This window comes from Suillus clintonianus, assembly GCF_016758775.1.
Source record: "Suillus clintonianus strain FC179 chromosome Unknown DEU56scaffold_44, whole genome shotgun sequence".
NCBI classification, from domain to species: Eukaryota; Fungi; Basidiomycota; class Agaricomycetes; order Boletales; family Suillaceae; genus Suillus; species Suillus clintonianus.
Window position 1 is genome coordinate 86,065 of NW_024539268.1, and position 14,533 is coordinate 100,597.

Below are 14,533 nucleotides of genomic sequence, written 5' to 3' on the forward strand. Positions count from 1 at the left end.
AGCATAGCTTTATTAGAGGTCCTGTCAAATTAGTCAGTTTAAATGATATCACGAGTGCCAGAGCTGGTCCTGCGATACGACTTTTCAAATGAGAGAAACAAAGATATCCACATGTGCATACTACATAGGTACTTACTGACAAGGTTGACCATTTGACACAGTGGTTATCTGTGATTGAGACACCAAAAGCAACGGTATCAGGGCGATTCCTAAGGCAAGTACAGCGAATAATCAATAATCAAGATGATCCATTATCAATAGTAAAGCCGTACCACAAACCGACACGACACGAATTACACACCGATATGAATGAAAACAATTCTCGACTCGAGCGGAGTACGCAGCATGGTTGAGTGCCGAGGCCGCCTTCGTACAGTCCATAGCACTCTCCTTCAAAACATTGAACATCTTCTCGTAAAAAACTTCAGAGTATTTTGCAACAGCGTCGTCGACCACCCAGAGTGCCAATGGCGCTCTTGAACGTTGAAGAAAACTGCAAACCAGCTGCGAGACAGATGACTTCGTCAGGCGTTTCCTCATCGCCAACAGCTGTATGACATGCAGACAGGAATGCAAATTCAGCTTTGGGAGCATCATTCTCCATGGCATCAAGCAGCGTGAGAGGTTTGTGTATCATAGAGAAACGTGAGTTGTAAGGCTGCTCGCGGTCTTGCTTGCCGTGACAAACAAGGTACATTGCACCCAGTTGTTGCATCGCAAAGTATCGAGTCCACCGGCCTGTGTAGCTTCGTCGCCAGGAAGATCGGTGAAATTGACCTGCTGGGGAACAAGTGTATGAACAAGCTCATGTTCGCTGTCGACAGCGACGAGCACCCCGCCTTGTCCTGCACCCAGCCGGCTTTGTCCGATGGGCCGAAGTGTTAAAGACAATAATAGTACTACTAGTACGGCCCGGGCGAGTATTGTATTAGATAGCAGAACCCCGAGTCCCCGAGCATGATTCATTGTGACGTTGGACGCAAGTCACGCAACGTTGCAATTGAGCACTAGAAGTCAGAATTCAATTGACACTTACGAGCCAAACCCAGTACTTAGTGCAGCAGTATTCCTATGGAAGAGCACTTACTATATAGCTAGTGACAAACTCGGTTCCCAAAAATTACGTTACTTCGAGCAAACTTTCGGGAAGAACCCAAGTATGCTGTGCACACTGTGGCACACTGTCAACACGAAGGACAAGGACAAGGTGGAGACGCCTTTGACCGGCCGGGGGGCAGTTCGGATGTTGCTCTGTCGCATGGATCATTGTCAATCTTCTGTCGCCCGGGAATGACTCGGATGTTTTATTGGTACTTCTCAGGCTTCCTCGGTTCGCAGAAGTTAATTGAAATCGGAATGGCTATAAGCACCATTGGCTGTGTAAAAGGCAAGGGACTCGGACTCACATGATCTCTTCTTGAGAACACGGTAAGCCTCCTGATCAACTACCGGACGGGCGGCAGTTGATATATCAGGCCTAGTATCAGGAGCTTGTCAATGAATTTTCTTCCATTAAATGGAACGAGCCTCAAAGTGCCTCGAGGCTCCCTATCGGTAACCTTCGAACCGAATGCATATGACTGTGTTCATATTACACTCCACGATTAATCGGTACAAGGTGCATCACAGTCCCCGAGGCATACGTAACCGAACGCTATATATTAAAGGTTATCATGCTTGGGCGTGCTCGCAAAGACGCTAAGTATCAATTCCCTTCTCCGACCTTATCTGTGTCCTTGACGCACGTGGAACAAAATGGGTTTTTTCTCCAGCGTGTCCAACTTTTTCTTCGATTGTGGGATCTTGCCTTGGGATGTGCTCCTCACATTGCTCAATCTCGTAAGGAGGAAGCGCCGCATCGGACACGTCACGCCCGAGGGCCACCCAGGCTATGGAGGGCACTGGCCCGAGTTTAGGCCTCCTCAGGAGGGTGACTCCCGCTGCTCATGCCCCGCACTCAACGCGATGGCCAATCACGGTTAGTCTTGGATCCTGCAAACCATACCATTATTTACGTGATATACCGCGCTGGCGTTGACATGCAGGCATCCTCCCGCGCAGCGGCCGCGACATCTCATTTGTCGAGCTTAACCACCACATCCGGGCAACTTACAACTTCGGTCCTTCCTTCTGCTCTTTCGTGCCACATTATGCCGCTCGCATGCTGAAGAGAAATTACAACATGGACACCTTTAATTTGGCAGACCTCGATCTGCACAATGGTATTGAACATGACGCATCTCTCTTCCGTGAGTGATTTACCACACTTGTCTGATTCTTACATGTCGAACAATTTGTTTGCAGGCCTTGACACTGCCCTTGAACCAGACCAATCGGCGAAGCATATACCTTTCATCGAGGAGTTGCTTGAGTCAGCTACTGGCAAGGACGAGAAAGGCAACGATATCCTTACCACCAAAGATCTCTCCAGGATTCTTGGCAAGCGTCGTGCAGTGGCGCGTGCAACAAACAGCGAGTTCTCGCTCAGCTTCTTCCACAAGGTGTTTGGTAGCTCCAAGTATGTTCATACGTCATCCGTTTTCAAGCACACTCTGAACGTTTATATCAGTTCCTCGACACTACTCACAATCTTCGGGGGTCGTGTGGATGACCTGCGCAGCATTGTTCTTCATGAGCGGATCCCAGAAGGCTGGGAGTCGCGCATCCGCCAACCCTACGGACTGACTATGACAAACTTCAACAAAACTGTACTGACAGTTGAACTCGGTGTGCGCGAGAAGGATTGGGAGGAAGTGGCACAGGATGCAGCACGCAGTCGTGTTACTCCTGTTTGAAAATATCCAACCAGATGTCTGCCCTCATGCTAAAACTAAATCTCGCCACTTTACATTACGATGCGTTCATGGCTTTCTACATGTACTTATATTGGGTGACTAGTGTTAACGTTGTGTTTCTAGCATCGGTCTGTATCTGTATACATGCCTGACAATGAACTTCGGATACCTCGGGAACAAGCTGTGAAGGCACAGATCATAGTGTTGAATGCATTTGCGTGAACATCAGTGCGGGAGCAGCATGACGGCGTCCATGTGAGCAGGTATCACCCAAAAAATACCATAGCTTGAGGTGAAGCCGTCGAAATTCTCGTAGAATACGGAAAATGTCTGGGGTAAGATCAAACTTTACCTGCCCTTTGAAGTTGCAAACCCCTAACTATGTATCTCGGAACTTCGAAACTCCCCTCGTATACTCCCGTGTGCTTACACACGTCTGTGCGACGACAAGAATGACGGCGTTTGCAATGTATTCATCGTAATCTTGAGCTGATGCGCACGCGGCAGGGTTGACATTGAATATATTGGATATTGAATGATGACTGTCATTGCTCTTGTGGTCTGCTCTTTGTCGTTTCGCGCGCCGTTAGATATACGTGAAAATAGAAAATGCGCATTACAACGAAACTAATCAACGACCAGCGCAGGAGCATTTGAGAGCTACATCCGTATTGGATCGGCTCCAGGCCCGATTTCGTGGATAGCGTAGTAGCTGAAGAACAACACTTTGAACGTCAACGCCAACCCAGCATGTAGCGCGCCGACCACGATTATTAGTAAGCGAGTGGCTTTCGCGTCGGCCTAAGAAGGTCATCAATAATCTCTACGAAACTAGATCAAACGAGGAACATGACCATACCATTGCCAATATTGGGTACACGTTCGTCACCAAAAAGTACCCTGATAAGCCGAACGCAACGCCCACCAATACCCAACGCAAAATAGGTATAGGCACCACGCATAGTATCTACAGAACGGCGGATATTCATGAAAGGTGCATCTAAGTTGTGAAGTTCATGTACTTACCGAAACAGGTACCCAGACGAATAATGAGTAACCCCAGACCCCGAGCGCTTCCGCTACGCCCCATTCGCCAACGCCGAGGTAGCGTAGTGCGAGCCACAGAAGAATGGGTACTGCAAATGCGTATATATACACGATTGTTGCTGCAAGACCTAGTAGGCCAAAGTCATATTCATACGCAACTCCTGGGTCAGAAAGGTAAGACGCGATGCTTGCTGCAAGGGATGAAGAAAGGAACAGCGCCAGTATAAGCGTGGTTGGGATCCAGAAAGGGCCATATAGATCGGCACTGGGGCTAAGAATCGACAGGTACGAGGGTGAAGTAGGGAGGAGTGTCGTGTAGCATCGCTTCAAGACGGTTGTTGTATCAACGTCAAAATATGGCTGATAGTAATCGACTGTCCAGAATCCAGATGGACCTTTGTGCGTGGTGTGGTCTGTGAGATATCCTGTATTGGGTACGTGTCAGGGGAGATGATAGGGCGGAGTTTTCGACGTACCTCGGTCAAGGTTTGACGCTGCGGACTGTGTTCTTTGGTCTGCTCTCGCGTCTGCTCCAAGGAAAGCTGTTTGGGTTCAATGTTTGATTGTGCACGCGAAGGCAAACGTGCTCACATTTGAACTCGAGACCCTCTGGTCCTTCTTCTAGTCGCTAAGAACCATTGATACAATTAGACATCCTATTGGACATAACATTGAAAGAACCGTGCCACTCACATCGTCCGCATCGACAGCGACATAAGCCATGGTACCTCACGCAAAGATTTCAGTGCAGAACGAATGAGGTGTCGATGACAGAGGGTTGGCGGGTCTGGGACTCTTGATACCCTGTTCGAATCGACGAGGACCCCGGAGATCTCCTCGTGGCATGACAAAGTTAACGTTTCCTCCTGGACAAGCTGGTGCTTCACAACTAAGTACTCAAGTGGTACCCTGCTGCAGTCTGAGTTAGCAATGGCACAGAAGCTACCTCCTCAAGCTCGCAGGCTCCGCACCATCATTGTCACAGTTCCCATCATGGCAGCAACAGCATGTTTGTCGTCTTGCACATATTTCGGTCCCTCAGCTCACCTTGAATTGCCTGCAGACGTGCTCTACGAGCGTCTTGTGCTCGGAAAACCTCAAAGAACATTGCCTAGGGAGACACCACAACCCCTTTCTACAACCAATGAATTACTACCCGAAAGCTCCAATGCCGGGAGTGAACACTGGTCAAAAGGAGAATAAACATTTGCGTTGTGATCTATGGAAGGCGGAAGGTGGAAGTGGGAAGGCGCTCTATGTAAAACAATGCTAGGTCCTCGAGGCTCGCGATGGTGCCTCTGTCCAGCGCCATCCGCGATACTACCTAGTGATACGTCGAGGGACATCATTTGCTCTCGTCTGTCTGAGATATTATGCGTGTTCCGGAAACGCGTGCGGGGTTGAATGAGCGATCACAGTCTGCGTATGCTGCACCCATACCAAAGCCCGTTGAAAGGGCAATAGGCCATGTTCGTCCTGTAACATGCCGGGTTGGTTAGAATGCGTGGAGAAAATAAGGCAAGACACGGACTTCGGAAAAGAATGACGGATGCAACAACTCCTACGCTGAAGCCTACACCACTGCACAATGCTCAGATATTCATATCAGCTAATAATGCAAGCCAAGACTCACGCCTTCACCAAGAAATCGGCCACTTGCGGACATAGTCAGTCGACTTGCAACTCAGAGAATGAAAGTACATACGACACCTGTCATACTTGAAAGACGGTTAGCTTTGAACATTGCGTTTGACTAAAAAACTCACCTTTAGGCTAACAATGTTCTCGCTCGATGACGCTTTTTCAGATGACATGGCTCTGGTATGAGATTGACGGGTCTGAGATCTGAGCCCAGCTTGCCACGGACGGACACGGCAAAGAATAAACCCCTCTCGTGGGGGTCAACTTGCACGGAATCGGACACATCTTCCGGTTCCCGCGAGCGCAGTTTCATGGAATCATAGCCTACTGGAACACAGCCGTGGTCTACAGCAGGCACTGAGTACACATCTAGGCAACTCCGAGGTAAAGTGTTCAAACATGGCGCACCAGTCACCCATGATAGCGATCCCCAAGAAGACGACAGAGGATGTCGATTGGACAAGTCCCATACGCAATCTTATTGCCAAGTCCTTCGGCGAGAGCCCAGACAATTATGCACAGGAGTGCCAAGCGCTGCAACGCTGCAGGCAAGACGCTGTCAAAGGCGCAGGAAGCGATATGACAGGTTCGTCACTCAAGCAATCACGATCTCAGGGTGCTCACTACCCCGCTTCCCAGGTCGCGATCTGCTCTACAAGTACTTTGGGCAACTCGAGATCCTCGAGATGCGCTTCCCAGAGATCCGCGTCAACTTCCCATGGCATGACGCTTTCACGACCAAGCTGACTACGCAGACAGCTATTGCGTACGAGAAGGCCTCCGTTCTGTTTCAGATCGCTGCTACGCATTCCGCCATTGCTGCCTCCCAGAACAGGTCCGATCCTGAGGGGCTCAAACTCGCCTTCTACTACTTCAGAACATGTGCAGGCATGCTCACCTATATTAATGAGAACTTCTTGCATGCCCCCTCGACTGACCTCAGCCGGGAGGTGATCAAGTTTCTGGTGGGAGTCATCATGGCGCAGGCTACAGAAGTATTTTTAGAAAAGTGTATCGACGAGAAGAAGGCGCCTGCTTTGGTGGCCAAGATTGCTTCCCAGTCTGCATTCATGTACACCTCCCTGAGCGAGGAGGTAAAAGATTTCATGGGCAAGGGCATATTCGATCGCAACTGGGTCACTCTTATCCAGGTATGTTCATATTCTGAAACACGAGATTAGCATCGACATATTGCGCAGATAAAATCCAAACACTTTGGTTCTATCTCACAATACTATCGCGGTCAAGTTGACAATAAAGCTGGGGTCCACGGCGATGCCCTCGTACGATTCACCCTCGCTGAATCTCTAGCAAAAGAAGCCAATCGAGCTGCCGCATCATTCTCTGCTTTATTCGCCCACGTATCACCTACGCTTCCCGCAGATGCCGGGCCTTCCATCTCCGAACGCACAAAGGTGCAACTTCAACTAAGCACAGACCGCAAGACAGAAGCGCAGCGCGATAATGATCTCATCTACAATGCTGTCCTTCCATCTGCCGACGCGCTGCCTGCCATCGAAAAGGCGGTTGTCGCCACGCCTATTTCAATTCAAGAGGTGTATCGTGCCCCAGACGTCCAGAACGTGATAGGCACGGATATCTTCGTTAAGTTGATCCCGCTGAGCGTGCACGAGAGCGCTAGCGTGTACTCGGAGGAGAAGGCGAAGTTGGTGCGCAAAGAGGTCGAGAACGCAGAAAGCGCAGACGTCGAGGCGCGCAGCGCACTGGAAGCGATGGGAGTGCAGGGGGGACTCGCGAGGTTTAAGGCAATGGCTGAGGGTAGCTTGGGCGGGGAGGAAGAGATCCCCCTGGATGTACGCCGTTGGAGAGAGGATATCAACGTCATGGAGGACAGGGAGGGTATCGAAACACTCTTGCAACAGATGGCTCGTCTCAAGGGGGCTGTCAAAGCAGAACTGGACGGTATTATTCGGGACCTGGAAGTTGAATCCAGAGAGTGCGAGACGATGCGGGTCAAATACGACCACCTGTGGACACAGGAGCCATCTGCGTCTCATACGAAGTCAATCCGGGAAGACTTAAAGTCTCATACAGGCGCCTTAGACGCGGCTGCCGCGTCTGACCAACAAGTGTCGACACTCTGGGAATCAGTCAAATCTGATATTCGACTACTGCTCTCGCCTGACGTCGAGGATGTCTTCCGTGCTAGTGCCCAGCGTGATGCCCCTTCGGAAAGCCTGCTTGATCTCGACATCGGTACCGAGGCGCACGATGAAAAAGAACAAGCCAGAATCAGACAGTATACTACCGAAATTGATGAGCGCCTGGGACGGTTGAAGAAAGTTGCTTACGAGCGAGGAGAAGTACTCAAAGAGCTGAAAGACAAGGTAACATGCGTGATAATATGATTTGCATTTAACTAATATCATTGCCACATAGATTCAGGCTGACGACGTCTCGCACCTGCTGCTTTTGAACCGCCGTAACCCTGGCGCTGAACAATCTCTGTTCGCTGCAGAACTTGAGAAGTTCCGGACTTACCAACAGCGTCTTGGAGCCACTGTGCACAATCAGCAAGCCGTATTGCAGGAAATCCAGGGGCTATGGAAAAGCTTACGAGACCTTGCTGGGCGTGGACCCGGTGCAAAGAAGTGGGATGAACGCGAGCGGCGGAAGAAGGACACCGTACGCAGGTTCTCGAATGCGAGAGACGGATATATGGAGGTCAGGGATGGGTTGACGTATGTGTAAATTTTTCCCCGTTTCATCATTGCTGAAATCCGGTTCAGGAAAGGACTGCAGTTCTACCAACAACTCACTGACCTGAGTGCTACACTCACTCTTAGTGTCAAGTCTTTTATCACTGACCGTCGTTCGGAACGCGACAGACTTGTTGGGCAAGCGGACCTCCAGCAGCGGCTTGCGGTACCACCAACGCCTGCCGAGAAACCTCCCTTGCCACCACCACCACGTTCTCCCCCATCTCTGGACTCATCCTTCGCGTCTATGAATCTGCAAGGAAGTAAGAATCCAGCATCCCCCCCGCCTCCACCACCACAGGCGTCATACTCCGTTTTCCCGCCTCCACCACCTCAGTCAACCAGGGCATATTCGAATCTCCCACCACCTCCGCCTCCACAACCCGCACGCCCAGCATATACAAACCCAGTATCGCCAAACCCGCCACCCGACCCATATGCAAGCCTGGGGGCATTCGGGTCTCAGTTTTCTGCACCACGTGCCCCCCCGCCAGTTCCACAGCAGCAAACGTATTCTGCTTCGCCACAAAGGCAGTCTTCCTTTTCCTTGCCACCGCCACCTCCGTCGCGACCGCAGTACGCTGCAAATCCACAGACATACGGCCAACAAGTTCCGCCGCAACCATCTTCGTGGGGGCAATATCCCCCACAGACACAGCCGACCCGGCAGGGTTCACAGTACCAGACTGTGCCTCCGCCCCCGCCACCTTCACAAGGCCATAATACTCAACAATATTACCAAGGTTATGGAAGATGATAATTTACGTAGATTCCAATAAAACCGAAATGTGTACGTTTGTAAGGAAACAAGTGTGATAAGGATGCAATGTAATGGAGTGCAGGGCGTTGCTGTTATGTAGTTTGTGGTGCATAGCAGATTGTTGGCGTCAATTCTTAGAAGGGGCGACCGACAACATCAATCCTTCGATTAGTGTAACAATGCCTAGCCTGATGGCAGTTGGTATTATGAGTCGCCATACAGAACTTTCTTCCCCATCTCTACTGCACGCTGCTCCCACCGCCAGGCGGATCCGAATAAACCAGCGACCTCATCGTTCCACTTGGATTGAATGAGCGATGTAAGCGGATGATGCGCTATGCGCGTGGACGCAGGCGGAGGGGAGGGAATTGTGGTCGAGGCGTTAGCGATACGCTCCGAGAGTATATGAATACTGTAGAACATGTTCAGTTGGCGTTATAGAGGTGAGGAGGAGGGGTATGGACGAACTCGGCACGGTGCTGGGCAGTCCTGCAAGATGAATGATGAGCCGGTTTGTCTTGAGTTCTTGCAAACGGATGGTTGCTCACCTGGTTTGCATCAAGTTCGAAAACCCATGGTAAATCTAAAGTGATTCAAACAATTAGACGAATCCTGCTTTCGGCGATGATACTTACGCCACCCATTACAAGTGCACCAGCGAGTGAGCCAGCCACGAACGACATCCCTGTTATGAAAGTTAAGTTGCTCTGTAGTATGTGTTTGCAGCCTGAGCGCTGAGCGCTGACTCCGCTGAGCGTCCGAGTCAGTGGCTGGCTTGGTCAAAGCCAAATACGTCACGACAACGACTCGGACGTCCCCGACCTACCTCTCGTCCATTACGCTTAAGCGCGACATCGTCTCAGGAACAGCAGCATATTCGAGGAGACAGTTCATGAAAAACAAGATGGCTCGGTCACCACTACGTACAAAGTTTGCGGTGACATCTTTCGCATTCACTGCTTCATGACAGAACTTCTCGATGACTATGCAATAGACGTTTGTCTACAACTCCCGAAGTCGCTGTCATTGAAGACCTGTTAGCTGCCTGATGATTTACATCATGATAGAGGCTCTCGCTACCAAGAGGCATGTACTTCTCGAGAAGCGCAGTCGCAATACCACTGAGGAAATCCGGCGTTTTTTTCCCCCTTGCAGAGCAGCTCTCAAGGTATTTCACGATAGACCCGCCGCGTCTGTCCCATTACAATAAAGGACTGTTGACATTTTCCAAAGGGTGTCAATTCGAAGATGATATCGCCGGCGGTACAATGATGGATTGCGAATGTCGGCTTCCCTCTCTCCCGCCATGAGCCCCTCTAACATATCCTCCCGATGCTACCCTTTAAGCTGTGTTCGTTATATTGCATCGAACAATCCTAGCGCGGTGCAACAGTTTAGTGTTGTGGGCAGAACTACTCGAGGTCAGTTTTGCCACAACCGATTTTCCTATCATCAACGACACCTCGTTCCATCCATCATCTTCGCCGTCATGACCCACGACTTGGGGTACTATTCCTGGTCAACCTGCTCCAATTGGCAAAATCAAATGCCTTTCCTCCAAGGACCTCCGCGTCGTCAATACTCCCAGATTCTTTCAGTTTCTCCTGTGCTTCGAGAGCAACAAACGTTTAGGCGATTTCATCAGCTGATATGGTCTTGGAGCCTGCAAGGAGGTCTTCTATATCTTGTGGTTCTGCTGCAAGTGGAGGCACCCATGCAAAATTGGCATCCAGATCCCGGGCGAGAACTGGACGAAGCAAGTGTGTGAGAGAAAACTCGATCACCTTCATCACCTGTCTCGTTCATAATAAATGACCCGGCTTGTCAGCGAAGCTCGGGAGTACCTTGCAGTGGCGGATGATATGTCTAGGCAGATTATTATCGCGACATCAGGTTTTGGCACCAGGCTGGGAGTTGCCGAAGTGACCATTGCCAGCGCTTGCATTTACAGAAGTAGGGGCCAGAGATATCGGCAACTTTGTCGAGAGTCGAGCCACTCGGAGTTATTGTTGATTAGGGATGGCACTCTATGGCACTAGGCGGAGTTCTCTGCCAACCCTAGTTTCTAACTTCAGAATTCTGCCACGTTCTGCCAGCCAAATTTTGTGGAGTTCTGCCCACAACACTACCGTAACTACGGTGCGATACCCAGATCCGTGTATTGATACAGACCCATCGCTGCCAATCTCACTTCTACTTCCTCGGAGTCCTCCTATCGAGCTCAATTTTGTGATGCCAGTGATTTATGACCCTATCACCGTAATACCGAACCACGGCGTTCCGAGGACTGTTAAGTATACATTCGAGGGTGGTAGCAGTAAAAGAGAGATGTTCTACATACAGGTATCAGCGATCCTATTAACAATTGCGACGTTCGAGATGAGGAAGCAAGGAGCCCAGGAGAAGCGTAAATGAAATTGGTGTGTACTTAACGAGCAGTCAAGAATGCAATAACGCTCTACAGAATCATGAATAGTTCATCTCTATATCAAAGAACGGCGCCCTACTGTAGCATCGTCAATGCAATGCAAGTGATGTTTAGATCGAAATGATGCGCGTTCCAAGCTCCGCCACAGGGTACTGGAAGTTCGGGCCTGGGCTGCTCATGAACATGAGAGACCGCGGAATCTTCAAATGGTGTGCTAGGGCGGCCAGATTTTTTGGATCAAATCGACCCTTAACAAGCATCTGCAGGAAGTTAAACATTAAGAACTTGGAAATATTTTCTTTTGCGCACCAGGTCTACAGTGATTTCAGGAAAGGCTTCGTCAAGAACTAAGAAACCACACTGTCAGTATCGCGAACAGAAAGGTATCAATATAGGCTTGCTTTTCGCATTGGCCTCCATCTCGGAAGGGATATCCCCGCTATGAAAATGCACTATCTTCAGACATGACGTTTCTTCATTATGCCGGACGTAAAGAATCATGTTGAACAAATTGTTAATCTTCAGTACTTATTTTAGTAAAATTCAACCTCAACTTCGATGCACGTACCTCATCGGTTTTAACTAGCAAACAAACCTCCTGCCTACGCAGGCTTCTCATACACCGGATCAGACCGTCACCCCACCCTTTAGTAAGCCGCAGTCTATGCAGCCAGGGAAGCTGGTCATACGCCCAGTATATCCACCGCAGCATAGTTACCTTATTCTGCGACAGGTAGAACAAGATGAGAAGAATCGTAAGGTACAGAGCAAACCATCTAAAGCAGTAGCTTAGCGAAATATCGCAACGAGAGGTAGGTGCCTTACCCTGCTATAGTAGGATCGATGGCCACGTTGCCTCCAACTACAGTTACAGTGACACCAATAGCACCAGCAACAACAAACAGTGAGCATTGCGATGCACGAGGAAGTCGAGGTCGTGAGAAACGGAGGAGTATGAGAGAGATGGGGAAGAGCGCCATGACGGCCAACCACACCATCGTAAACCTGTTAAACATCAGAAACCACCGATACTGCTGAATATGAGACACACATCTGGGATACCACAATCAGGTCGGCGCCCGTGCTTGCATATATTAATGCACTGAATGCAATGAATGAAAAGACTGTGACATAAGGAGCGCCTGTTACCGGCATCGTAGCAAGAAATACGCGAGGAATGACGCGATCACATGACAGCTTAACAAATAGCTCACAGGCGCTCAAGATTCCTTAAGATACGACATGAGTATGTAATACGACGCATAAGTCTGATTCACGAACCTGTGAGCACACCCGCACAAAGCACAACAACGGCGTCCACTACGACTATTATTCGTAACCACCGTCCAGCAACCTGGTCATGTACCTCAGCGTCTTGCATAGTCATCGAAAATGGCGAGCGTACGCACCCTTTGAGCCAGCAAACTGAGGATATTGTTGCCACTTCCGACCACGTCGAGGGGCAATAATGCCACAACAAGGAGCATCATCCCGCTATTTAGGACAAGCGCAGATAAATGCAAGTTGCGCAGAACCTTGGGATAACAGTTCTGCTTCATCTTTGCTGTATATGCGGGTGCGCCTATATGGTATTACATGCGCTGCAAGACTGTAGGTTGCAGGTAGAAAACCCACATTCAAATCCAGTCAGTCCAAGCATCCCTATGCATACGCCATTGAACACCTGTCGGGCTATAGCTGCTGGAGACAATCCAACGTGCCCCAAAGACCAGTTGGAACTTAGCTGAGCTGTCCCGCCTCGTCCCCAAGCAATGACAGAAGCCACAGTAAGCATGAGCATCACCGCAGCCTTGCTCCCACCATAATATTAGAAGTAGGAAAAAAGTAAGAAATAGCAGAACTCACGTGCATCACCAGTACACCAGTTGCTACGCGGGAACTTTCTCGCAAGCCTGAAAGGCTGACGAAAGTGAACAGCACAAAAACAAGGCCAGCGCCAACATAGACTGGGAATGGTAGCGAGACTTCGCCTGCAAGATATGATGCCGCAGTCGCAGCCGAAACTACTGCTGTGGCTGAGAAATCGAGAAGCAGGAGCGCTGCCCCGAGAAGAGCCACAGATTTTGTTGATACGTTAAGTCTGGCAATGATTTTGTCACGAAATGATTTTTTGTTCAGAAGCACAGACAACACACAGGTAGGTATAAGAAGCCCCACTAATCGGAAGAGCAGAAGCCATTTCTTCCATGACAGGACGCCAGAGAAATAAAGTTAGAGCTGCCACAAAGAGCGAAATAGGAGAACTGGAAGTGGTTAAACGTGTTTAACTTATGTTGGCTGGGAAATTAGCTCACTAGACACCAGCGACAGCGACAACGCTTGGCAGAGTGTAGAATACACCACCAAGAATGTCATTGGCTGCAAGCGCGCTGGCTGTGAACTGCCCAAGGACTTGCTGCTCTCGGAAAAATTTGCGTTCAACTTCACCTTGACATATATCTTCAGGTGCAAGGGTGAGATGAAAGATAGAACCCCAGCCAGCGAACTCGAAGTCATTGGTGAGGTTCAGGAATCTCGAGGGAACAGCTGTAAATTTGGGCTTTCCATCTTTACGAGAACGCTGTCGCCGAAGAATAATGTCAAACTGAGAATTATTAGAAACCGAGAGGGGATTGGAAAAGAGCGAGCCACATTTTGTTGGGGAGTCTTGCTGCTGTCAGTGAGGTGGCTCAAACGACTGTCGGCGCCAAATACTCACCATTCGTACGAGATGACGAGTTTCCACTGGAATGTGGAGGTCCGATTGATATGTTTTCCTTTCCAGAGTTCAGCTGCATCGTGTTTACAGTAAGAAATTGAAGAGTAGCCTCAGGTCTCCTATTTGGCTTCAGTGACGGTTCACTCTGATTGTAGTTGAGAAATCAGAGAAGTGACTTGCCTGGACAGACGCGCTTGTGAGCAGGAGAACGCGTGCAATAAAACAAGAGTCCCAATTTGCGTGGGGTGGCTGTAAATTCTGCCCTACTCAGTCTCATATAGGATAGGTGTGGCAAGCGGTGACAACTTGAAGAAAGAAAGAACTTCTTTACGACATTTTGATCCCAAATCAAAAATTAAGTAATTATATATTAATGCTTCCCTGCAGTGCCGTACTGTACTTGGCGTTCACGTTTAAACTTCG

The 14,533-nt window shown here is 49.5% G+C and overlaps 8 protein-coding genes across 8 annotated transcripts; 3 read left to right on the forward strand and 5 right to left on the reverse strand.

Moving 5' to 3' along the window:
* Positions 1 to 457: 457 nt before the first annotated feature.
* On the reverse strand, positions 458 to 715 carry DEU56DRAFT_716350 (uncharacterized protein; the record flags this gene model as incomplete). Its single annotated transcript, XM_041347594.1, has 1 exon — positions 458 to 715. A coding segment is annotated over one exon (258 nt), but the record flags the coding sequence as incomplete, so codon positions are not given.
* Positions 716 to 1,755: 1,040 nt separating this feature from the next.
* DEU56DRAFT_981285 (Chloroperoxidase) lies at positions 1,756 to 2,991 on the forward strand (the record flags this gene model as incomplete). Its single annotated transcript, XM_041359830.1, has 4 exons — positions 1,756 to 1,978; positions 2,046 to 2,249; positions 2,305 to 2,518; positions 2,570 to 2,991. 4 exons carry the CDS (start codon positions 1,756 to 1,758, stop codon positions 2,793 to 2,795), a joined length of 867 nt encoding a protein of 288 aa, XP_041207527.1. The 3' UTR covers positions 2,796 to 2,991.
* Positions 2,992 to 3,455: 464 nt separating this feature from the next.
* DEU56DRAFT_738370 (uncharacterized protein) lies at positions 3,456 to 4,565 on the reverse strand (the record flags this gene model as incomplete). Its single annotated transcript, XM_041348652.1, has 6 exons — positions 3,456 to 3,596; positions 3,655 to 3,762; positions 3,822 to 4,267; positions 4,319 to 4,384; positions 4,434 to 4,470; positions 4,536 to 4,565. The coding sequence occupies 6 exons, from the start codon at positions 4,563 to 4,565 to the stop codon at positions 3,456 to 3,458; spliced, it is 828 nt and encodes a 275-aa protein (XP_041207528.1).
* A 207-nt stretch (positions 4,566 to 4,772) lies between these two features.
* On the forward strand, positions 4,773 to 5,045 carry DEU56DRAFT_913575 (uncharacterized protein; the record flags this gene model as incomplete). Its single annotated transcript, XM_041357539.1, has 2 exons — positions 4,773 to 4,851; positions 4,906 to 5,045. The coding sequence occupies 2 exons, from the start codon at positions 4,773 to 4,775 to the stop codon at positions 5,043 to 5,045; spliced, it is 219 nt and encodes a 72-aa protein (XP_041207529.1).
* A 142-nt stretch (positions 5,046 to 5,187) lies between these two features.
* Positions 5,188 to 5,656, reverse strand: DEU56DRAFT_913576 (uncharacterized protein; the record flags this gene model as incomplete). Its single annotated transcript, XM_041357540.1, has 5 exons — positions 5,188 to 5,318; positions 5,374 to 5,423; positions 5,476 to 5,497; positions 5,548 to 5,560; positions 5,609 to 5,656. 5 exons carry the CDS (start codon positions 5,654 to 5,656, stop codon positions 5,188 to 5,190), a joined length of 264 nt encoding a protein of 87 aa, XP_041207530.1.
* A 98-nt stretch (positions 5,657 to 5,754) lies between these two features.
* On the forward strand, positions 5,755 to 9,172 carry DEU56DRAFT_403665 (BRO1-like domain-containing protein). The gene is made up of 5 exons (XM_041346053.1): positions 5,755 to 6,069; positions 6,123 to 6,634; positions 6,683 to 7,831; positions 7,884 to 8,185; positions 8,234 to 9,172. Exons 1-5 carry the CDS (start codon positions 5,883 to 5,885, stop codon positions 8,958 to 8,960), a joined length of 2,877 nt encoding a protein of 958 aa, XP_041207531.1. The 5' UTR covers positions 5,755 to 5,882; the 3' UTR covers positions 8,961 to 9,172.
* Positions 9,168 to 9,646, reverse strand: DEU56DRAFT_858679 (uncharacterized protein; the record flags this gene model as incomplete). Its single annotated transcript, XM_041355296.1, has 4 exons — positions 9,168 to 9,375; positions 9,432 to 9,452; positions 9,512 to 9,546; positions 9,599 to 9,646. The coding sequence occupies 4 exons, from the start codon at positions 9,644 to 9,646 to the stop codon at positions 9,168 to 9,170; spliced, it is 312 nt and encodes a 103-aa protein (XP_041207532.1).
* A 1,855-nt stretch (positions 9,647 to 11,501) lies between these two features.
* DEU56DRAFT_871791 (amino acid permease-domain-containing protein) lies at positions 11,502 to 14,189 on the reverse strand (the record flags this gene model as incomplete). The annotated part of the gene is made up of 13 exons (XM_041355734.1): positions 11,502 to 11,651; positions 11,701 to 11,738; positions 11,769 to 11,910; positions 11,960 to 12,167; positions 12,217 to 12,396; positions 12,443 to 12,620; positions 12,673 to 12,745; positions 12,801 to 12,973; positions 13,027 to 13,201; positions 13,258 to 13,492; positions 13,548 to 13,655; positions 13,707 to 13,938; positions 14,111 to 14,189. The coding sequence occupies 13 exons, from the start codon at positions 14,187 to 14,189 to the stop codon at positions 11,502 to 11,504; spliced, it is 1,971 nt and encodes a 656-aa protein (XP_041207533.1).
* Positions 14,190 to 14,533: the final 344 nt, after the last annotated feature.